The 25252-nt window shown below is 33.9% G+C and overlaps 1 protein-coding gene across 2 annotated transcripts in view; it reads right to left on the bottom strand.

The window, feature by feature from the left end:
- Window positions 1–25252, bottom strand: part of PNPLA8 (patatin like phospholipase domain containing 8) — a 55471-nt gene that overhangs the window by 10723 nt on the left and 19496 nt on the right. For both annotated transcript variants that reach the window (XM_063099373.1, XM_063099372.1), the window contains exons 4-8: window positions 20055–20206; window positions 17692–17786; window positions 14942–15113; window positions 7779–7836; window positions 5174–5368 (exon numbers count right to left, since the gene is read on the bottom strand). In XM_063099373.1, the coding sequence (XP_062955443.1) occupies window positions 5174–5368; window positions 7779–7836; window positions 14942–15113; window positions 17692–17786; window positions 20055–20206 (672 nt within the window). The remainder of the gene's footprint in view (window positions 1–5173; window positions 5369–7778; window positions 7837–14941; window positions 15114–17691; window positions 17787–20054; window positions 20207–25252) is intronic.

The raw sequence follows: 25252 nt of genomic DNA, 5'->3' as shown, positions 1-25252 counted from the left end.
TTGTAGACATGCCTTCCTCCCACCCATAACCCCCAACAACCACTGATCTGTTTTCCATCACTGTAGTTTTGACTTTTCAAGGTCAAAGAAATGGAATAATATGGTACAGAATCTTTTGAAACTGGCTTCTCTTACTCAGCATGTCATTGAAATTTTTATCCAAGTTGCTGCATGTAATAATTGTTTCTTCCTTTTCCTACTGAGTAGCACAGCCGATCCTTTCATCCACTGAAGGACCTTTGGATTGTTTTCTGCTTTTGGTTATCACAAATAAAGCTGCTATAAACATCTGAGTACAGATTTTTATGTAAACATAAGTTTTTATTTTCCTACAGTAAAATCTCCAAAAGTGGGACTGCAGGATTATATGGTAAGTATACCTTTTAACTTTGTAAGAAACTGCCAAACCATTTCAAAGTGGTTGTCCATTTTGCATTCCCACCTGCAATGTATGGGAGTTCCAGTTGTTCTGTATCCTTGGCAACACTTGGTATTGTCAATATTTTTTTTCATCCACTCTAATAGGTGTGTGGTGGTATTTCATCATGGTTTTAATTTGTATTTCGCTAATTCCTAATGATGCTGAGCGTCTTTTCACATCTTTATTTGCCAATCATTTATTCTCTTTAGTGAAGTGTCTTTTCAAGTCTTTATCTAATATTGTAAAATTTTAAGTCCTTATCTCATATTCCTTATATATTCTGGACATAAATCTTTTGTTGGACATATGATTTGTGAATATTTTCTTCCTGTATGTAGCTTATCTCCTCATCCTCTTGGCAGTATATTTTCAGAGTGAAAGATTTAATTTTGATGAAGTTCTATTTATAAATATTTTTTCTTTTATGGATGATGAGTCCAGTATAATTTTAAGAAGACTTCACCTACCCCCAGGTCAGGAAGTTTTTCTTCTGTTTTCTTCTAAAAGTTTTATTTATAGTTTTGTTTTACATTTAGAACTATGATCCATTTTGAATTATATCTGTATAAGGTGTGAGTTTTAGGTCAAGGTTTTGGTGTTTGGTGTGTTTGTGTATGAGTGAGAGAGAGAGAAAAAAACACGATGACCAATTGTCCCAACACAATTTGTTGAAAAGACTACCCTTTCTGCACTGAATTGCTTTTGCATTGTTGTCAAAGATCAAATGACCATATACATGCAGATCTATTTCTGGACTGTTTATTCTGTCCCATTTATATCTATCTCTATGCAAATACCACACAATAATGATTATCGCACCTTTACAGTAAGTTTTTTAAATGGCTAATGTGATTCCTCCAAATTTTTTTTTCAAAATTGTTTTAGTTATTCTAATACTTCTGCCCTTCCATAAATTTTAGAATCTGGCAGTATAACTAAAAAGAAAAAATTCTGCTGGAGTTTTGATTGGTATTGCATTATATTTACAGATCACTTTGGGGACAGCTACACTTTTATTATGCTATGTCTTCAAATCACAGCATGACTTTCCATTTACTTGGGTCTTCTTTCATTTCTTTCACTAGGATTATGTTGTTTTCAACCTACAGTTCTGCATCTTTTTTGTTAGATTTATATTTAAGTATTCAATTTTCGGAGCTATTGTAAATAGTGCTTTTTGTTAAAATTTTGACTTCCAATTATTCATTGCTTAATTTAGGAATATAATTGATTCTCCCAAGTAGTTTCCTTTCCTCGTTGAAAATCATCTACCCCACACCCACACCATTAATGCTCTCTGACTAGAAGGCCGCATTAAAAACATGATGCTGGATTTTAAGCTACTAATGAAGTATACTATTGTTATTAAAATTTCTCATGGAATGTGAAGAAGAAAAACTAGTCATCTTCTCATGAATTTATGCTGCTATTTTAGTGGAAGTGCAGTATTTATTTCACAAATCAAATAAAAACTCTTCATTTTTAGTATTTCAAGGTAACTTTCTTGAAAACATATATCTCAAATAATAGTGTGCATGGATTAGTGAGACCACACTAGAAGGCAGCTACATAGAAATGTTCCAAAATACTAACCACTCTTCCTAGAGAAAGTTAATTGGCTCTTAAGTTATGGAATAGACAGTCTGAGGCTAACGAACCTTTTTTATGGTCTATGTCATTCATCACCAATATGTAGTTTTGTGATACCTTGGAGGTAAGAGGGACACACGGGGCTGTGCAGACTCTCTGAAAAGCAGTTTGGTCACATCTTTCCATTGCTTGCTCTATTCTTCATTTCAGTATGGACTTTGGTTTCATTTACAATCTAATCTCTACCTACTCTGAGCTGCTGATCGCCACCACTCTCTAACTACATCTCTTTGAGTGTGTCTTATGTTTTCCACACTGTGACTTTCATGAGAAAAGTCTACCTTTTAAGACATGTCTTGTCAATTAGTTGGGATAGTCTCTGAAATCTAAAGATTGCAAAAAACTGGTCTGTGAATGGCCCATGTCATGGTTAGAGGAGATGAAAAAAAAGACTCAACTTGTTTGCTGCCAGACTTTCAGTAGCTGTCTTAAGAATAGTGAGGCCTCTCTCCCTTGTCTGGGCTCAGGAAGAGGGCAATTGGTATCAGAAATATAACTATTAATATAATTATTCAAAGAATTTAGGATGAGGAGGTAGTAGTAAGTACCACATTTTACTTCTAAAGTTGGCAAAACTTCTGAAGGTTGGAAAGAAGAAAGAACTTTGAATGTTTTCTTCGTTTAAGCAATCAAGATCACTCACACCTTTGAATATTCTTATCAATCTTTCAGGTTTTCTTTTGAGAGGAAAAATGTCACATTTCTTCCTCAAGCGTTGGAAGAAGAGAATATACAATAATTAAAATATTTACCTAAACAGGTTGCTTAGACTCCAGATTCCATTTAAATATTCTTATTAAACTAAATGTGCCAATTTTCCTGGAGGTCATTGATTTACATAAAAGTATATTCTCTGTCCATGTGGTTATATGCTTTAAATAAAATTTATACAAGAAATTATTTTAATCTGTGGCTCAAAATAAGTTGAAAGATTATGATCATCAATATGAGAATGGCTAAGCATGAAAAGAGATATCAGGAGTCTATGTGACATGGAAAAAGAACCACCAAGTTACTTTGGTTTGTCATATTTATCCAACAGGACTGATTTAGAACTACCTCCTCTTAGATAAAGAATAAAAAGCAAATGAGGTAACTTCTTTTGAAGACTGGAAACATACAGTCCTGAAATACAGTTAATTATTATTTGATACTTTCACTAATATTTGGCATAACTTCAAGTTTGTAGCATAACAACCATACTAAAGTTATATTTTATAAACCCTGTTATATTTTATGTACATTGCCTAAGTTATCTCTTGATTTATGACACAGTAAAAATACTACCAGAATAAGGGGAAAGAGTTGTTTTTAAAAAAAGCAAGCTACATATTAAAATAAAAAATTTTTTTTGAGGTTTACCTAAAAAATTCTTTACTATTGTTATTATTGTGGTAAAATAAACAACATAAAATTTACTATTAATGACATTTAGTAAATTCACAGTGGTGTGCAAACATCACCACTATCTAGTTCCAGAACATTTTCATCACACTGAAAAGAAACCCTGCACTTATATAGTAGTCACTCCCCATTTCCCCCTCCTCCAACCCCTGGAAGGCCAACAATCTGCTTTCTGTCTCTATGGCTTTGCTACTCTGGATATTTCATATAAATGGAATCATACAATATATGGCTTTTAAAAAAAATAAAATAAAACTTTTATTCTGACCAATAAGTCCTGAAATCAATATCAGAATGAAACTAAATAGCCAGTACTTTCTGACCTGAGGGGGTGGAAGAAAAAGAGAAAGGCAAGAAGGGGAAGTGCCTTACATAATTTCATGATGACTGATCTGACAAAGTAAGGAACAGTTTGAACTGACTCCAAAGACAAAAGGAATCCTATTTTAATATCTCTTAACTACAAAGATGATGACATAACTTTTAGAAAGATAAAAAGAAAATGGAATAGCAGACTGTACATTTAAAAATGTATCTAAACTATTCAATCAAAATATAGAAGAAAATAAAATTGGTGAAAATGTTTTAGTTGTTATAACAGTGACACTTGTAAATTAAAATTATCCATTAGAAAGTTTTGAAGTTTATATAATCAATATATAGTTTACATGCATATAGAAGGTCTATATATGAGCTTTTGAATGCCATCTGAAAATCCTTGTCAACAATAATAGATTTTTTTCTCAAACAGATATCTGAACATCAAATAGATAAAGAGAGCACACATACTTCAGTGACTAAAGAGGAAAGTTAAGATTGTTTACTGCATTAAACAAGACTGATTTTAAGTAGGACATAATATAAAAAATTAAGCATATATAAAAAAGTACATATTTTAGAAGTATCAGCTCAAAACCTTTATTGACTTCATTTTTCATCATGTGGTATAAGTTATGAATTAAGATTTCCATAGATAGTGGGAAAAACTTGACAGAGAAAAAATTTAAGTAAATGAGTCTATATAACAGAAGAATAAATTACCAGAAATAATATTCAATTTTACAGATAATTTAACCATGAATTTTAAACAGTGTAATTATAGATAGCTTACTAACTCTGTCACATAACAGCTGTGACTCTAGTCCAATTACTTAACCTTTCTTAGGGCTCCAATTTCTTATTTGTAAAATGGAAATAACTCTCTACCTCATAAGTAACAATGAGTAACTGAGAATAAGGCATGCAATGCATTAAAAAGGGTCTGGGGCACAGCTAACTTAACGAGTGTTTACGATTATTTTACATAGCTTCTCCTTCAAAATATGCCCACCAAAACTGTCAAACAGACTGGGTTCTGCATTATCAGGGACTGTATTTCATTTTTAATTTTTATCATGTTTGGAAAGCTAATCATACGTACCTCATTTTTTCATCAATAAAATAACCATAATGAGCTATAAATCACACTATATAAAATCTAAAAAAATCTTTCCTAAAATATGCTCTCAAGTCACAAGGCTTGTTAAGAAAAACAAACAACAAATAAAAATACCTTGAATTACTCATCTTTTTACATATGAAGACACTAACGAAGAAGTCTCCTTGGTTGATTCCTCTGAAGTTCAGTGACATTGAATAAGTGCTGATTCTTTTAATCATGTAAAATTTAAAAAAAATAAGCTATACAAGTCAACTTACTTGATGAAGATCATCTCCCAATGCATATTCTGCAAAGTAGCCTGGAGCAGCAGATGAGGCTCTAATGGCCTGCCACATTTTGTACTGACAGCCTCCCAAATAATGAGAATTGATTCCAGGAAAATGACCATAGTTTCTGAACACGAAAGCTTTTGGCGTTATCCCTCTGTTTACTATGGTACTTACAGCAGCTACCTAGTGAATTAAAAAGTGAGCAATACCATTTTAAGCAGCAATATTTGGGATCTGTAAAAATTAAATAATACTTAGAAGTATGAAAGAATTATCTATAATTCTATCCAACAAGATAAATGTGTAACACAACATCAGAGCTTTTTAAATAGATACTTCTTTATGGGACAATGGACACAAGGCCTGAAACAATTCTCAGAAATGTATTACAAGAGAACAATAATAAAAGAGATACATTTGACTACATAACTTGATTTGATTTAAAGAGACATTCAAAAAGGCATACATTTCTAGACCTTCATGTAATAATTGATCTAGCAGTAGTGAATAAAAAACTACTTTAAGATTAATAGGTAATAAATAAAAACTACGTAAATATTAATAAGTATATTTGCATAATATCATTTATAAATTAGTCTTTGTTTCTGTGCTTTTTGAAAGCATTATGACTTTAAAACTGAAACGTAACACTATGCAAACTCCCAGGACTTTTTGATCATAGTTATTAAAGCTTGGTAGCTGGGTAACTTTGATTAAAAACTATGTCGATCACTCTGGGTCTCAGATTTTATCCCTGTCAGTTGAATTTATGTAAAATGAGCTGTATTTGTTAATGATCTGTAGTATAAATTTAAGAAGCTGAAAGGTATTGTCAAGGCCAAAAATCCTATGCCAAACCTTGCCAGGGGCCTGTTTGCTTTGCTATTTAATAAACAAAGATCATATCCCAAATTTCTGTGAGTAATCCAGGTGTGCCTCCAGGCCACTGTGGATAAGAGTTGGCCATAGGCTGAAATCCAAAGGGTCTTTCTCTAATTGGTATATAGACAGTGCTGGATTAAGAAACGGTTGAGTGGCTGCTCCATTTATCATGATAAATTACTTTTTGAGGAAGCTAAAGATCCCCTGTACTCACTCTATTTTTTTTATTCAAAGTTGACAACTTCCGTGATTTAAAAGCAAGCAAACAAACAAAAAAGGAGCCCTGGAAATACAAGGGAACAAGCAAGAGGTGTAGAGTACAGCCTAGGGTCCTCTCCAAAAGAGCAAGGTCATCATTTTATCATAGCCTGTAAGGCTCTGCATGGTCTGATCTGCCTATCGCTCCAGCCTCATCCCACATGCTGTCCTGGGATCTTTAGGCTCTAAGCTTCAGGAATTCTTTCAGTTCCTGGAATTCTCTATGACTCTTTCTTTCTTTTTTTTTTATGTATACTTTATTTTATTTTATTTTGTCAAAATACAATGTGGTTGATTATTGTGGCCAATTATCTCTATGACTCTTTCTGCATAGGTCATTCCCTTTGTCAGGAATGTTCCTACTCATCAGCCTTCACACTGAGATCTCAAATCTCAATTCCTTAGAGTAGCCTTCCCTTGTGTCTCTTTATACACATACTTTCATAGAACTGTTTTTGTCCTCCATAGCATTTATTTTAGGAAAACTGTATCTCATCTGTATGTTGCCTTACTGGGCTGTGAATTCCAAGTCTGCGTTTCCTCACTAATGTATCCAAAGTGCCTAGCACAGTGCTGACACAGTGGGCACATAATTAATATTTGTAGAATAAATAAAAGTATGAATATGCCAGAGTTAAAGAGCAACAAAGGGAGTTCTACTTGTTTGATTTTTTTCATGGTTACAGCTTGTCATCCAAGAATAAATACAAGCTGCATGGGATTCCTAGGCACACAAATCCTATTTCTTATTCAAACAAGTATTATTAAAGAAAATAGAACTCAAGCAATATTCAGATCATCAGGTTTAAACAAATAAATGAGGAGCCACACTGAGACATATCTAAGTGACATTAAAAATTTTTAATTGAGGGGCTGGACCCTTGGCTCACTTGGGAGAGAGCGGCACTGGTAGCACCGAGGCCGCGGGTTCGGATCCTATCTAGGGATGGCCGGTGCGCTCACTGGCTGAGCGTGGTGCAGACAGCATCAAGCCAAGGGTTACAATCCCCTTACTGGTCAAAAAAAAAAAATTTTTTTTTTAATTGAAATTCCATCTGTACATTAATGTAATATACATGTGGCACATAAAATTTCTCTTTCAAAATATGAGATTTAAAAACCTCCTTAAAAATCTATTTTTAAAATTTAAAAATACCATTATTTTCCTTAAATCACTAGATTTGATTAAAATAATTATGATAAAATAATCCTTCCTTATTTTTAGTCCTAGTCTTTCATGTTCTTAAACTTTAATCTCTTACTGGATATAGAAAAGGTCTAATGATCACATCCTAAATCTTCATAGAACAACACCATATATAAGGAATTAATATAATCTATTAGAAGACATTCCTAAGAACTTTTCCCCTTAATAAAAGGGCCCTCATAATAAGTGCTTTTGCTAGATCTTCAGTTTCAAGGAGGTGTTATATTTAATAGACTCTAACCTTACCTTAGGACAGGTGGGATTTCTTGCTGTTTCAATCATTAGTGCAGATCCCATTCTGTCCCTTTATTAAAAGAGAAGGATAAATTATATCAAAATGATTTTGTCTCCTAACGATCAGGAGACACACACTGTGCAATTACTGTTTGCCCACGGCTTTGTTGAAGCACTATGTCAGATAAGACAAGTGTAACAATATCCTCCAGGAGGCTGATAATCCAATTAACGCACATGAAACAATATGCAGTTATTTATTAATCTTTGATTCAAACTGCAAGTATCTATAGTTCTGAGGTGGAACAATCAATACAGGCTGCAGTGACTGGGAAAGATACATGGAGGTGTAGATGGCAAGGCAACATATTCAAAGCCTGGACATATACAGGGTAAAGGCACAAAGGCAGAATAAATCTGTTGTTTTCAAGGTCCTCCTGACAGGATAAAAGAGCTGTATTAAGGTAAGACTGCAGAAGTATATGTGGACTAGTTAGATTTACTTAAAAACAAGGTCAGGACATTTAGACATTAAACTTGTTTTAGTAGATAATACAGAGCTAATGTCATCAAAAATCTGCTTTTAAAATGATCTGAGTTGTCATATGAATTATTGCAACATTACAGAAATTGTCCTTGGGCAGCAATTTTCACAATTCCATTATAGGACAATTTTATTTCAATACAGACTTTTTCCAGACTTCATAATTATGTATTTTTCCCTGTATTGAATATAAAGACCATGGTTTACCAACCTTCCTCATAAGTAAAACCATTTTTTAATGACATTGTTTGAACAATACTCATGTTTCTCAACTAGAATGTTAGTAAATTTCATATAAAGGTAATATTTACAAAGTGCTTAGTGATCTACCATTTACAAGCTTTTAGAAATATCAGTGTAAAATGCTTTCCAAAAAGGACAAGATCTTTGTCTTTCCTAATCTAATCTATACATTTCTTCTGCATGAAGATCAACACAATTTTATTTTTCTAAGCATCTTTATCTTTTTATAGAACTCTTGCTGTAAAATTGGAACAGAAATCCTGAGAGCATGCTGCTTTCATACTGTGATATTTAATATGTATATTTTGGTTTTCATCCACGGTTCCTGGCTTGTTCTAACCTTATCCTGTCTTTCTGTCTTGGAACTGGCCATTGAGAAATTCTCTGACCTACCTTATCTGATCGTAAGTCATAAGACCCTCATTCCAGAAAGGGTCCTGCCCCATACCCAAGAATGAGTACTGAATGCTATACAGACAGGCCAAGAAGAATTTGAAGAAACAGGCCTTGCTGAGTTTCCCCACACAGTTTGTTAATGTTAGATCATACCCTTTTTGTCCAGTAACATTTCTACACAGTTGTTTTCAATCATGCCTATGTAATGAAGCTTCCATAAAAACCCAAGAGCACAGAGTTTGGGGAGCTTCTGGACTGCTGAACATATGGAGGTCCTTGGAGTTGAACACCCAAGGAAAGCATGGAAGCTGTGTGTCCCTTCCCCCACACCTCACCCTATGCATCTCTTAGTCTGTATCCTTTGTAATATCCTTTATTTACAATAAACCAGTAAACGTAAGTATATGCTTCTTTGAATTCTGTGAGCTTTCAAGCAAACTAATCAAACCCCAAAAGGGGGTATGGGAACCCTGATGTACAGCTGGTTAGTCAGAAGTTCGAGACCTAGACGTGTGACTGGCATCAAAAGTGGGGGGAAGTCTTAGGGACTGAGGGGGTATAATCTGACACTATCTCTCGGTAGATGGTGTTAGAATTGAATTGGAGGATACCCTGCTGAAGAACTGCTGACTTGCTTGTCAGTGGGGAGAAATCCCCCATGCATTTGGTCACAGAAGTTGGTTTTCTGTGTTGACTGTTGCTGAGACAGCAGAGGAAAGACAGTGTGTGTTTTTTTCCACTCACACACTTTTAAGCAAAGTTCACTTTATTTTTTGTTTAAAAATACTTTAGTGAATTAAGTTATGAATATAAATTTGAAGAGAAAGTTGGGAATGGTAATTGCTTATTTCAGAGATGTCAAAATACGAAAAAACTCTCAACATTCCTAGAGTCTACTGATGCTATAATTAAACACAGTGCCCCTAAAATAACACAAAATCATTGTCAGTATATTAGTTGAGCTACAAAGTGAGCTCAGGCAAGAACAGAAAAAACACTCAGTCAAACCACAAAATCATGAAACTAACTCATTGTTTTAAGCCACTGAATTTTAAAGTGGTTTGTTGGCTACAAAGGCTAAGTGAAAAAGCAAAGAAAAAACAACTACACTTATAAAGTTTATCAACACTGTTATTAATAATGAAGTCTTTGAAAGAGCAAAAATGAAATAGCAATATGCAAATATGTGAAGATACTCTCATGAATAACAAAAGAAAAAAACATTTCATAGTAGAGAAGCTGAATTTACAGTAAAATTTCAAGCCTTCATTAAAAAATCTTAACAAAAAGTATGATTTTATAATTTAATGAGAATTGATATGAATTATATTTTTCTAATAGACACAAAAGACCCAAAAATAAGTAACACGCAATAATGGGTGAGAAGTTTCACGACTGGAAAGAGGTCAATATTCCACAAAATAACTGATATATTTCATGTAATTTCCATCAAAATATCTGGGATTTTTTGATAAAAATAACGTAAGATTCACTTCGAAGATTAAATGAAAATAGCTAACAAAATTGTGGAAAAGAATAATGAGAAAAAGACTTGCTATTTCAATAAAAAAACATAAAATAAAGGTTCAACAACTAAAATTACAGAATTTGTACAAAAACAAACAAATCAATAGAAAAAACAAAAAGCTGGACATAGATTCTAATGTAGTTAAGAATTTAAAATATAATAAAGGTGATGTTTCAAATTAGTGAAAAAAAGGAAAAAAATACTTGGTAAATGATACTGGGACATTTGAATTAATATTTAAGGAAAAAATAAAGCTTTACCTCCTTATAACATACATCAAAATAAATTTAGGTGACTTAAGAACTAAATAGAAACTTAATAAAACCTTAGGACTAGAAATAATATATTTACCTGCTTTCAGGGTAGAAAACACTTTATGAACATGAAAGCAAGTTAAAAATCATTAAAGGAAAAGACTTGGCTAAATGAAAATTTTTAAATCTGCCACATTAAAAAAAATTGTTAATGAAAAAATCACTTTTTCAATATTTGGTCAATATATTTACAATACAGAGAGGAATACCCCAATAGGAAAAGAAGCAAAGATAATGCCCTCTAAATTTACAAAAAATGAATATAATCAAAAAATTAGAAATATTCACACTCGCCAAAAAGGTGGTGTAAATTGAAACACCAGTTTCAAAATCTCTCAAACTGATATAGTTTTAAACATTAAATGGTTTTGTGTTCATGAATATTTCATGAAATAGAAATGCAAAATGATGCTGATGGATAAGTATGATAAAACAACTATTTTGAAAATAATTCATTATAAATGCATCAAGATTCTTAAAAAATGTATACTGTCTGAACCAAAATTTCACTTATAAAAATGTACCTTAAAGATATAATCAGAGATTTAAGTAGAGATGTAGGACATCTCTACTTAAAAAGACATCTAAACTTTATTTTAAACTGCAAAAATATCTGAAGTATCCTTCTTTACCAAAAGGGAATTTGTTAAATAAAAATACTAGCAAACAGAATACAGCAACACATACGTAAAATTATTCACCATGATCAAGTAGGATTCATCCCAGGGATGCAAGGTTGGTTCAACATATGCAAATCAATAAATGTAATACACCATATTAATAAAGTCAAACACAAGGACCATATGATCATCTCTATAGATGCTGAAAAAGCATTTGATAAAGTTCAGCACTCATTCATGACAAAGACACTCTATAAGGTAGGTATAGAGGGAAAGTATCTCAACATAATTAAAGCCATATATGCCAAACCCACTGCCAATATCATCCTGAATGGGGAAAAGCTGAAAGCTTTTCCTTTAAGAACAGGAACTAGACAAGGATGCCCACTCTCACCACTCCTATTCAACATAGTGTTGGAAGTATTAGCCAGAGCAATCAGAGAAGAGAAGGAAATAAAGGGCATCCAGATTGGAAAAGATGAAGTCAAACTGTCCTTGTTTGCAGATGACATGATCCTATATATCGAACAGCCTAAAACCTCTACAAAAAAACTCTTGGAATTGATAAATGATTTCAGCACAGTAGCAGGATACAAAATCAACACTCAAAAATCAGTAGCATTTCTTTTCTCCAATAGTGAACATGCAGAAAGAGAAATCAAGAAAGCCTGCCCATTTACAATAGCCACCAAAAAAATAAAATACTTAGGAATTGAGTTAACCAAGGAGGTGAAAAATCTCTATCATGAGAACTACAAGCCACTGCTGAGAGAAATTAGAGAGGATACAAGAAGATGGAAAGATATCCCATGCTCTTGGATTGGAAGAATCAACATAGTGAAAATGTCCATACTACCCAAAGTGATATACAAATTCAATGCAATCCCCATCAAAATTCCAAAGACATTTTTCTCAGAAATGGAAAAAACTATCCAAACATTTATATGGAATAATAAAAGACCACACATAGCCAAAGCAATGCTGAGCAAAAAAAATAAAGCTGGAGGCATAACACTACCTGACTTTAAGCTATACTACAAAGCTATAATAACCAAAACAGTATGGTACTGGCATAAAAACAGACACACTGATCAATGGAATAGAATAGAGAATCCAGAAATCAACCCACACACTTACTGCCATCTGATCTTTGACAAAGGCACCAAGCCTATTCACTGGGGAAGGGACTGCCTCTTCAGCAAATGGTGCTGGGATAACTGGATATCCATATGCAGGAGAATGAAACTAGACCCATACCTCTCACCATATACTAAAATCAACTCAAAATGGATTAAGGATTTAAATATACACCCTGAAACAATAAAACTTCTTAAAGAAAACATAGGAGAAACACTTCAGGAAATAGGACTGGACACAGACTTCATGAATACGACCCCAAAAGCATGGGCAACCAAAGGAAAAATAAACAAATGGATTATATCAAACTAAAAAGCTTCTGCACAGCAAAAGAAACAATTAAAAGAGTTAAAAGACAACCAACAGAGTGGGAGAAAATATGTGCAAAATATACATCTGACAAAGGATTAATATCCAGAACATACAAGGAACTCAAACAACTTTACAAGAAAAACACAGGCAACCCAATTAAAAAATGGGCAGAAGAGCTAAGTAGGCATTTCTCTAAGGAAGATATACAAATGGCCAACAGACATATGAAAAAATGCTCAACATCACTCAGCATCCAGGAAATGCAAATCAAAACCACACTGAGATACCATCTAACCCCAGTTAGGATGGCTAAAATCCAAGACTCTGAACGATAAATGCTGGCAAGGTTGCAGAGAAAAAGGAACTCTCATACATTGTTGGTGGGACTGCAAAATGGTGCAGCCTCTATGGAAAATGGTATGGAGGTTCCTCAAACAATTGCAGATAGATCTACCATACGACCCAGCTATCCCACTGTTGGGAATATACCCAGAGGAATGGAAATCATCAAGTCGAAGGGATACCTGTTCCCCAATGTTCATCGCAGCACTCTTTACAATAGCCAAGAGTTGGAACCAGCCCAAATGTCCATCATCAGAGGAGTGGATACGGAAAATGTGGTACATCTACACAATGGAATACTACTCAGCTATAAAAACGAATGAAATACTGCTATTTGCAACAACATGGATGGACCTTGAGAGAATTACATTAAGTGAAACAAATCAGGCACAGAAAGAGAAATATCACATGTTCTCACTTATTGGTGGGAGCTAAAAATTAATATATAATTCACACACACACACACACACGAAAAAAAAACCGGGGGGGGAGATATAACAACCACAACTACTTGGAGTTGATACCACAAGCAAACAGAAAGGACATTGTTGGGGGGGAGGGAAGGGGGGGAGGTTTTGGTGATGGGCAACAATAATCAGCCACAATGTATATCGATATAATAAAATTAAAAAAAAAAAATAGCTCATTCACGAATGAGATAGTGAACAACCATTAAAACATGTTACAAAAGATATTTAATAATAGGAAATCACTTGTGATAAAATGCTGAGTGAATATGTAGGATACAAAACCATATGTGCATTATCATCCCAGTTTTGTGAAGGGGATGAATATACACACACTCACAACCACAAACACACACACACTTGTTTATATGTAGGAAATTCTAGAGAGAAATAACATCACCACGTTAATAGTGCTTTTATTCTTAGGGGGACTATAAATTATTTTCATTGTTTTCTTTATATATTCTCTATTCCCCATATAATGTTTATTTTAAAAAGACATTAACATTTAACACCAAAATTGTGCTTCCTATAAACTGACCAACTGATATATTCTGAAATGTGGGCAAAAATTTCAATTTAAAGTTTCTTACCATAGCATTGTGATTTATAATCACAAAAATTAGGAACAACATAAATGTCTTAACCGTCTATAAATATTTCTTTTCCATTTCCTAAAAGGAAGTGGTTAAGAAAATATGGTAACATCACACTCTGGAATACAGTGTACTCTGTAAAAATGTGTCAAGAGATCTTAATAAAGTAGGAAAAAAAGAGAAAAGATACAAATTTGCAACTACTATATAATTTCAGCTACATAAAATGTATATAAATATGTACTATGGTCTAGAAAAAAACTAGAAGGAAATATACTGCAAGGTCTACAGCTCTGAATAATAGGATTGTGGGTGATTTGAAGTTTCTATGTTATGCTTACATTTTTGGCTTTGTAGTATTTGGAAAGAAATCTAAAAATTATTACATGTTTTAGAAGAATGATGCAGAAAAGATTAATATGTTACGTAAAAATAATAGGATATAAATATGATCTATATACAATATATTTTTTAAAAGGCAACTGTTAAGTTTTACATGCAAATCTCACACCCAAGAAAACAATGACTAGAATGTGATTCACTAAAATAGTAACACTAGTTATGTCTAATAGTGAAATTAATGATATTCTTCTGTACATTCTGTATTTTTCAAATTGTAATACACACAATTACCTATATAATTAGAACATTTTTAAAAAGAATAATCATAACTCACTTAAGAATCTTTTCCCATGTTTGACTGTCATAAAATGCATGGCTCCAACTCATTTTGACTGTTCCAACAATGACATTTTGTGAAAATACATCTGATCCTAATTTTCGGTAAAGTTCCTCACATTCATCCAAGGGCATATGAAACAATCCCAACATGAAAGCTAATATAGCACCTGAAAGAAAGAATCTTTAGTTTTTTATCAGCTATGACATTAGAGAACTTATGAGCATAAGAACTCCTGAGTCACAGACCTCGCTAAAACTATAACTTTGATACTATACTAGATCATCTTGGACAAATTAATTAGCTTCTCAGAGCTCCAATTTTTTCATCTGTAAAATGGGGATAATAACTAAAATTCCTAAGTCTTCTGTACTGGAATAACACATGTAAAGCTTTATCAGGCTTCAAAAAGGATGAAATAAATGCTAACCAATTATTATAATGATGATGATAATTTAATATATATATATATATATGTATTGTTTTACCTTAATATATAAGAAAGATATTGTGGTAGATAATGTCCTTTCTAACATTATTAAATTACTTAGTTTTGGTTATAGAATACAGTATATTTGACAACTGACCAAATTCATTAAGCAAACACTCTTTCAGGTTTGTCTTGGGAACCAACGTAATTAAAGAAATTAGGTACTCTGGCATGTCTTTTTCAATAGTCAATTTCAGATATAGTTGAAATTGGCAGGACACACTACCACCTAGTGTGTCCAGCTGGCCTAGCCCTGAACTACAGAAAAAGGGGAGGAGAAAACTTTGGGGTATGAGGAAAGGGCAAGACAGGGCCAACACGTGTATTATCGTCATTGCTTAATCTGAGATTGTGATAAAATATGAAGAAAAAGCAAGAAATCACTATCATAATGTATTTTACATATTTTATACTTTGTGTTATTCTAATAAAAGATCAGACAGCTTATGTTTTAAAAATACATTATGATGTAACTATACTAGAAATTATTTTTTAATTTGCAGAAAATCTCTAATTAACACAAATAATCTTCAAAAAAATTAAGTTCCTTTCTTTTTAAGTAGAGCTACTAAAAAGATGAACAGATATTAAAAAACTAAATTAATTTTACTGAACTAGTAAAAACATTAAACTAAAACTATATTTTTATTAACTTTATAAAAATCATAAGTGCAAACAAACTTAGAAAATACAATATGGCAAAAAGAAAAGAAAATTATAAGCACTGTAATACAAGTTAAGGTGAACATAAGCTAGAAGACACAATAGAAAAGATATATTGTGATAAATACAGAAATGTACATATTATATAAACTGATATTGTACTTCATGGATGGATCTCTGAGATTTGAGATTCTCTTTATTGAGCACCCACTACCAACAGTTGTGCCAAAGCAAGAGGTTAGCTTTTCGATATGTTTAACTGTTTGAATTGCCAGGACCATTCCAAAATTTTAAAGAAATGGTCAGGATATTTTCAAAAACTGTAACAAAGAACACTAGTCACGGGAAATGTTTCTTAAAGAAGTTTTCAGAGTTAAATCAATTTAGAATATACATATTACTTTCCTATCTTAAAAGTCACAATGCATTTTTAACACACTAAAAGATCTCAGAAATCCCTCTGTAGAGAAACCTGTTCAATTTCCTTTAACACAGCATTTTCCAAATTTGCTCACATCCTGAGGAATTAACATTCAGCAGAACATTATTGGAATCACTGACTCCTTATTCTGTTGAATTGTCCCTGTAACTGCTCTCATTATTTAGTTCTGACAATTGAGCATCAATTAACATGCCCTTTGGAAATATCTGTCATGCTCAACACAGATAATGTACAGAAATCACTTGGTTTTGTTTGTAGTGGTCTTTAGAAGTACTACTATAACTTAAAAGAAATGGATATAAAGTCTATGAAAGGTAAACTAATGTAAAGTAAGAAATTATCAGGTCAAGCATTAAAATACACAGAAAAGATCTGTAACCTGAATAGTCCTTGAATGCTCCCTGAGAGGCAGGCAATAGCTATGGGTATCCTGAGAGGCTTAATGTACACATGGGGTGGGGAGGGGGGAGGAGAGGAAAATATAGACAGGTGAGAGAGCTGATGTAAGGAAATAGAAAAACAAAACAAAACAAACAGAAAACGAAAATTCGTCTGATGGTGAGTCAGCAAAAACTAAGATATTATTCAGTAACAATTGTATCCTAAATTACCAATTTCTTCTATACAAACACAAAACTACAATTTTAAATGTATACCAACTAGCAATATTTAAATACTTTTAAGCCTTTTAAGAACACAGATTCTCACATTTAGTAATTTAAGTTCTGGCTTCAACCAACCAGATATAAAGTGGTATAGAAAACAATTTCCTCAAAGAGAGACACCTCTCACAAGAAAGTAAACTCTTATCCATATTTAATTTTCTGTTGGTTCAAGTAAAATATGAGTACCTACATCCCTTGTATTTCATTACTCTCCTTAAGGTGAATATACCATAAATCAATAACATAATTTGTATTTGTCAGTGTAGCTTATTTAAAACATATTAAAAAGCACCTTAAAATCTACTTCTGAATGTTAACATATTCATAATAAACATTTTTGAAAGTTCACTAAGCAAAGTATTATTCATCATCAAAACATGAAACTAATATCCATTGTTTCAGAGAATGACCACAATTTAAGCATAAGGGGCTACTGTTCCTTTCCTTAATGCACTGATGAAATACACCATTTCTACATAATAGTTACCTGTGCTTACACCACAAATGTAATCAAAGAGCTGATGAATTGGCTTCTGAGTAAGTTCAACTAATTTTCGCAGTGTCTGAAGAGCAACCACACCCCTGCAGAAAAGATAAAGGCAAAATAAGAATTCCTGTTTCAAGGAAAATTAATTTTTTAAGTTATTAAGTAAAACAGTTCTACAAATTGCTTTTATAGCTTATATACTGACATGAAAAGTAATAATATAAATTAGCATCAGTAAAAATTGCCTTACCAAATTTTTAGGATCAATTTTGAAAATCCAGTATCTAAATAATGGTATAAAACCTCTGCTATGGCAACACATTTTAAAATTTATACTAGTATCTATTTAAATAAGAATACAAAAATGTGTCAATATATGATTTTTTAAAAAACACTCCAATTCTGGAAATCATTTAAAATCTCCACTCACCAGTTTTGGGATGCCATATGTTGGTATCTTCTCTTACCAATTACAGTTGATCACCTATGCTTTTATACATTTGTACTTTGTATGTTTCACTAGTCAGATTTTTAAGCTCCCTTTTATTTACTCATTTTTTAAAACTCTTGATAACCTTACGATAATCCTCTGCATTAAGAGTGTATTAATTAATGCTGCTGATTTTGTTCATTATTCAATCCTTGACAAAGGCAGTAAATAACTTCATGAAGGAATGTGAAAAGATGAAATAGCCTCAGAGGTGAAGGCCAACTCAGGGCGTGTGTACCATGTGGACAATTCTTAACACTAGAAGAATATACAAAAATAACGAGAAGTTCTATTCCCAATACAAGGTATGGGGGAGATAGGTCTCGGAATACACGATATTTAGGCTCCACAAAATAAAATCTAGACAGTCAAATTGTGCCTTGATCCTGCTAACAGGAAGTCACTAGTAAATATTATAAGATTAAAGTAGAAAACTAAAGATGCTGATTTCTTTTTTATGGCAACAAATAATTTGGATTTGAAAAGAGGTAAGAAGACAAGATGACTTATGAGAGATATACTTTATTAATTCAAGGTGAATCATGAAGAATTAAAGATAATGCTGGATTAAAACATATTTAACAATGTGACCTCCTTTGTCTCTTATATAAAGGAAATTAATATTCACACAGAAAAACATTTAAAGACAACAAATCAAAATATTAAAATAATCTTGGAGTTGTGAGCTACAATTTTTATTTTCTTTATATTTTTCTTTTTTTCTCCCAAGTTTCTCTAATCACTTGTATACTCATTAAAAAAAAAAAAAAAAAAAAACTAAACCAAGGTTTCTCAGCAGCAGCCCGACTGATATTCTGGGTCAGATAATTCTGTTATGGGGTGCTGTCCTGTGTGAAGGATGTTTAGCATTTAAGATTTTTCTCTCTTTAGTTGGCCAACTGAGCACTTCTATATGGATGTATGTAACCTTATATTCAACATTGTCCGAAAGAGAACTCACCTGTCCCTGCAATTCTGACCTAGTCACCTACAGGATTTACACTTAGAGTAATCTGAACCTAGACTCAGATGACATATAGGACCATGGAATTTAACAAAAAAATAAGGGCAGTACTTGAACATACTCAAGAGTGATTGGTAAAGCAGGTCTACCAGACAGAGAAATCAGAAGGGTTAAGTTCAGGCTAAGAACAACAGGCAGGGCATGTACTATAAATCTAAGAGGTAACAGTAGAGATGGCAGGGAACTGAAACCCAACCTAGAAAATAATGAAAAAAAGGTTCAGAAATGCCAAAGAATCTAAGCAACAAGTAGGCAAGAACTATACAAACTAAGACAGAATAAGAAGCACGAATGGATTGCCAGTAGTAAGAATGGACCCTGATGGTGAGATTATCTCCTTCTAAACAAAAAAAGCATTTGTTTCTTCAACAAGTTAGCACCAGGGCTGGCATCTGCAAGTGAAGACATAAGGAGCCAGGAAGTTATTTTCATAGACTCCTTTTCTAACCATCACTTTATTAAGTGACTAGTCCACTGATATATATGGGTAAGAAAAACATAAAAAAAGCTAAAATTACAAAACACTGCCAAGATTTTAAGAGAATAATAGTTTATAAACTAAGATATTAAGAGAATAATAGTTGATAAGAGACAAAAGTCTATAGTTGATAAGAGAATAATAGTTGATAAACTACCAAAAAGTTCTGAAAAGACAAAACTAAAATATGAATACTACATCAAATAGAAATAAAAAGTAATTTGGGTATATGTTAGAGTAGCTTAAAACAATTTTGTGTTTTATTTTAAAATTTGATTTTATAATGATAATAATTACATTAAATCTGTTTTTTTTAAATCCCTAAAGCTGAATTGAATCTGTAGTTTTTAAAAATCATTTTTTAACCTTACCTTGTCCCTCCACCATCAATAGTGAGAATTCGGATTCCTCTCCCTTTCACTGGATCCACGTAGCCAATTAAGGCCAAAATTTCTCTAACTGCAGCCTGAAGAGTTTCATCCTTAATTTGTCTCAGTCGTAACAAATATGGAATAATTCTTTCCTATGTTAAGAGAAAAGTTAGTTTGTTGCTTTAGTCAAATCAAGAGTGAAAAGATATGATTATTTTTAACCAACACATGTAGATTATCACATGACATCAAGGTACCAATGTTCATTACTTCCTCAGTAATCTTAAAAGATAGATTAGTTTTTGACACATTAATGTAAATTAATATCTAGACTATATTGGTCCTAATATTGAGGACAAAAATTAACCTCCATCCTAATATTTTCTTTAAAAGATGCAATGCGTAACAACTAGAGAACAATTTACTTTACACAAATTCACGAAGTATTGTTACAATAAAAGGTTAAGTTAACATTATAACAATTACACAATATTTTGTCCAAATTCTAAAGGTAAGAGGATGAAACTGCTTCATAGTAATTTTTGGTAATTAAACTTTTATTAGAAGGAAAAAAATAAATCATCTTGTATATGCTGCACCTGGGATACAAGGGGACTTCATGGTGGAAAATAAATAAATGTTAGTTAATAAATAAAAATAAGGTAGAAGGTAAAAGCTGACCATTACAACAAAATAATTTAAATATCTGGGCATTCAACTTCACATTGTTGTTGATTGCAGGCAAGAGCTTAAATTCTAGGGTTCTATGTCAAGCTTCCCAAAGATTCTCTAGCTTTTGTACAAAGAAGCATCTTATATCGTCAGGACTCCAGGTTTCAGAGAATGGCTGAGTGGCAGCTGTTCCTCTGCTGTGTAACCTTCAGTAAATCAAATAATTTTCTAACATATCACTCATTTAGTTTCTTTTCTATGATCAATCAAAACAGAAATAAATTTTTTTTTCAAAAAATTTTTTTTGCCCTGGCTAGTATTGAGCTCCAAGGCCCCAGTAGAGGAACTTGAACAATGGGTAAGGATGGAAATGCAAATTTCCATTTCTGGTTAGGATGGAACAATCGGCGAGAGATCAATGCTTATGCCAAGAACAACTAGAAAAGCCAACAACTAGAAAAGCTTGTTAAAATACAAGAAAGTACCATCTGTTTAAAGGCACCAGAGAACTCCTGAAGCAATGAGGACAGGAGGGGCTAAAATCTGGAGGGAGCATAATTGCTGGGAAGTGAGTTGGTAAACTATAGCTTTTCTTTCCTTGGGGCATTTGATGATTCTGGGAAGATGCGAAGGATCTAAAAACTGGATTTGGTTCAGACAGAGGGCCACAAATGGAAGACAGAGAAATCAACTGAGCATTTAGAGTTTCATGGGTTTGGAGTGACAAAACTGAAGACCTAAGAGGCTTCAATTACATGGCTAGTTTCGCCTGAAGACATTTGCTAGATTCTGAAACTATGACTTATGGGAGGCTAAAAAGCAATGCTGAAGATCTCTAAAAATCAGAGTGGAATTTTCTGTATTCTTGAGATTTTAGGACCCAAGGGGGCGATGGTAGTAAACACACCAGGCTCTCAACTGAAAGCCCTGGAAGAAAATGTCCCCAAAACAGGACAAACTAGAGGTCTTACCGAAATTGTAACAAATCCATGACACCACTCTGACTCTAACTGAATTAAGGTTATCAGTGCGCCATTCTATATGCCAAGCAGAGGAACAAATAAACTTTCTGGAAAAAGAAATCATCTGATATAATCTGTATCCTATACAATTTTTTTATTCACAATGTCTAGCATTCATAAAAATTATAATGTATGTGAAACCAGTATCAAATGATCAAAGACCAAAAAGTGATGCTCATATTAAAATTATCAGTAAAAGATGTTAAAATAAAAATAAAATTACCATCTCAAAACATCATATACCTAAAAATTAATTTAACAAAAAAAATCCAATGAATGATGTGCAAGATGCCCACATTAAAAAAATTTTAAATACTAAAATTAGGAAAATAAAGACGACCCAAATAAATGGAAGAATATACCATGTTTATGGCTCTGAGGACTCAATTTTGTCTTCGAAGACCCAATTCACCCTAAATTGCTCCACAGATTCAATGCAATCCCACCATAATTTTCTTCTTTACTTTTTCATTTTTTGGTAGATAAGCTGATTCTAAAATTTATATGGAAATATGACACGTCAAAAATAGCCAAGCCAATATTAAGGAAAAAAAACAAAGAGAATTTACACTACAGGTACTAAATTTATTACAAGATACAATAATTTAGGCAGTGCAGTATTGGAGCAAAAACAAACAAATATACCAATGGAACAAAACATAGTATCTAGAAATAGACCCATATATAATTGCATGATTTATGACAAAATCCTTTCAATAAATGGTCTGGGTCAACTAGATATGCAAAAAGAGAAAAAAAGGTCAGGACTGTTACCTCACAGCATACAATCAAATCTAAGTATATACGTGTAAAAGGTAAAACAAAGTCTTAGAATAAAACTCAGGAGACTACCTTTATGACCTTAGGATAGGCAAAGATTTCTGAAACAGGACACAACGTACTAACCATAAATAAAAATATTTATAAATTGGACTAAATCAAAACTAAGAATATCTGTTCATCAAAAAAACACAAGAGTGAAAAGTTAAGCCACAAAGTGGGAAAATATATTTGCAAGACATACACACATGCACGCACACACACACACACAAATGAAGGGTCTTCAAAAAGTTCACGGAAAGATTCATATTATTTTTTAATTAATTTTTCCATGAATTGTTTTAGGTATTCTTGTATGTGTGTGTGTGTGTGTGTGTGTGCATATATATATAAATATATATGACATATATAAGACAAGAGACTTATAGCCATATTATATAATGAAATTGTACAAATCAATAAAAAAAAAGCTGAACCCAATGGAAAACTGGGCAAGACCTGGAGGAGGCATTTCACAAAGGAAATGTGCAAATGGCCAATAAACACTGGAAAAAGGGCTGGCCAATTTAGCTCACTCAGTTGGAGCTTGGTGCTGATAACACCAAGGTCAAGGGTTCGGATTTCTAGCCACCACTGACCGGCCACATAAAAACAAAAATAAAAACAAAACACTGGAAAAGATGCTGAATTTCATAGCTACCAGACAAATACAAATTAAAACAGTAATTTAATATCACTTAACACCAACAAAATTGCTAAAATAAAAATGATAAAAAATATAAAGTGTTGGAGAGGAAGCAGAAAAAACAGAAGGCTCACACAATTCTGGTGAAAGTATAAACTGGTACAAGCACTATGCAAAACCATTTGGCAGTATCTACTAAAGATGAAAATATACAACTCTATGATGGGCAATACTACTCTTAGGTATACACCCCAAAGAAATGAAGACACATGTTTTACAAAAGACACATCCCTGAAGCACCCTTCCTAAATATTCCCAAACTGGAAACCAGCCAAAAGTCCATCAGCAGTAGAATGGATAAATACATACGGTATATTCATACTATAAAATATACCACAATGAAAATGAACGTTCTGCAATTACATCCCACAGCATAGAGGGTTCTCACAAAGATAATGTTAAGAGAAAAAAAAAAAAAAAAAAGACATAAAAAAGCATATGCTGTATCATTCCATTTGCATAACATGCAAAAATAGGCACAACTAATCTATGCTGCTAGAGTTGAGGAAAATGGGTCAATCTTTTTGGGGATAATGTTTGGAGTGTTGGTAACATTGTCATTTTGGGTAGTGGTTATATACAAGTGTCCAATTTTTGAAATATCATGGAGCTATATATGTACTATATTTTCTACATATAATAATTTTATAAAAGATTAAAATAAAACAGAGGATACATGAATCAATTTGAAGGGGGCCCTACTAGTCAAAGTTGTGACAAATTTAACATTTAAAAAAAGGGAGGGGGAGAAAAAAGATTGTAGAAACACATTTAATTTATGAAAACCCATGAATACATAATGATAATTTTTTTAAAGGTACAAAAAATTCATGTCATCATAGAGGCAACTATTAAAGCAACACATTACTTTGAAAATTGGTGCCTAAAAAGAAATTAAGTAGCAATTTGTGGTAATGGGTATGCTGCCAGTATGAATCTGGCCCTCACATTAAGGGCATGAGGATTGACAATCAACTCTGTATCTCATGAATATTCTTAATAAAAAAAAAGAAATTGAGAGTGAAGGAGTTTCAAGATGGCGGCGGCTGCGGCGGCTGGCGCGGAGTAGCTGAGGTGGAAAAGGTGGCCACTGGGCCTCAGGCAGCCGGGAAACTTGTGGTCCTTCCTCTGGCCATCTCTTAAGGGAGGACTGCTGCTGCTGGCCGGTCGTGGGGGCTCAACGCCACTTTGCCCCCGGCAGGAGAGGCTGCCTCATTTACAGGCAACAGCTTTGAAGTGTGGAGCAGGAAAAGAACTGATTCTTAGCTGCAAAAGTGAGTCTTGAAACAGGGAACACGGCGCCAGGGCTGCTGTGGATGCAACCAGGATCCCGGAGGCTGGGGCCGCACTGAAGGCGGCCAGCTGCCCTATCCAGGATTCGAGGTTTCAGGCCGGCATTAAAGAAGATTCCTGGGAGCGCCCGAGCGGCGCCGCGACTGAACAGCCCGAGGCGGCAGCGCCGAGAACACGGAAGGCAACAAACCAGAGACAGAGCGAGCGCCCGACCTGGCACAGCACTGTGAGTGATCCCTGGCAAAGCTCTGTTCGGGGGTGGATGCCCACGCGGCTCCCGCCTGCACCACCAGGCCACTCACTGCCCCGGTGCTGCCTCCATTTTCCCAGGTGCGGGCAGCTCCGCCCTGCTCGGCCATCACTGAGCCCATTTGCTTGGCCTGGCGCGGGGCTTTCCGGACCCTGCGGGCCGGCCTCCTCTCCCACTCCCTCCGCGGTTCTCTGGCAGGACTGGGGGTGTGGGGCGTCCCGACCAGTTTTGGGAGGGCTAGGAAGTACGGGCGGGCCGACTGTCACTCCACCACACCCTGGACTCCGGCCCCGGTAAACTTCCTGTTACTGGGAGGCAGATACCATCTCTGCGACCACCAGTTTGGAAAAAAGCCTAACGAATTTCTGGTTGGGAATAGTGTGGTAGGAGAGTTCCCAGGTCCGCTTGAACCTGCCGGAGAGCAGGCTGCAGGCGG

This window comes from Cynocephalus volans, chromosome 6, assembly GCF_027409185.1.
Source record: "Cynocephalus volans isolate mCynVol1 chromosome 6, mCynVol1.pri, whole genome shotgun sequence".
Classification (NCBI taxonomy): domain Eukaryota; kingdom Metazoa; phylum Chordata; class Mammalia; order Dermoptera; family Cynocephalidae; genus Cynocephalus; species Cynocephalus volans.
The sequence above is the reverse complement of the archived record's forward strand: the minus strand, read 5'-3'. Positions and strand labels throughout refer to the sequence as shown.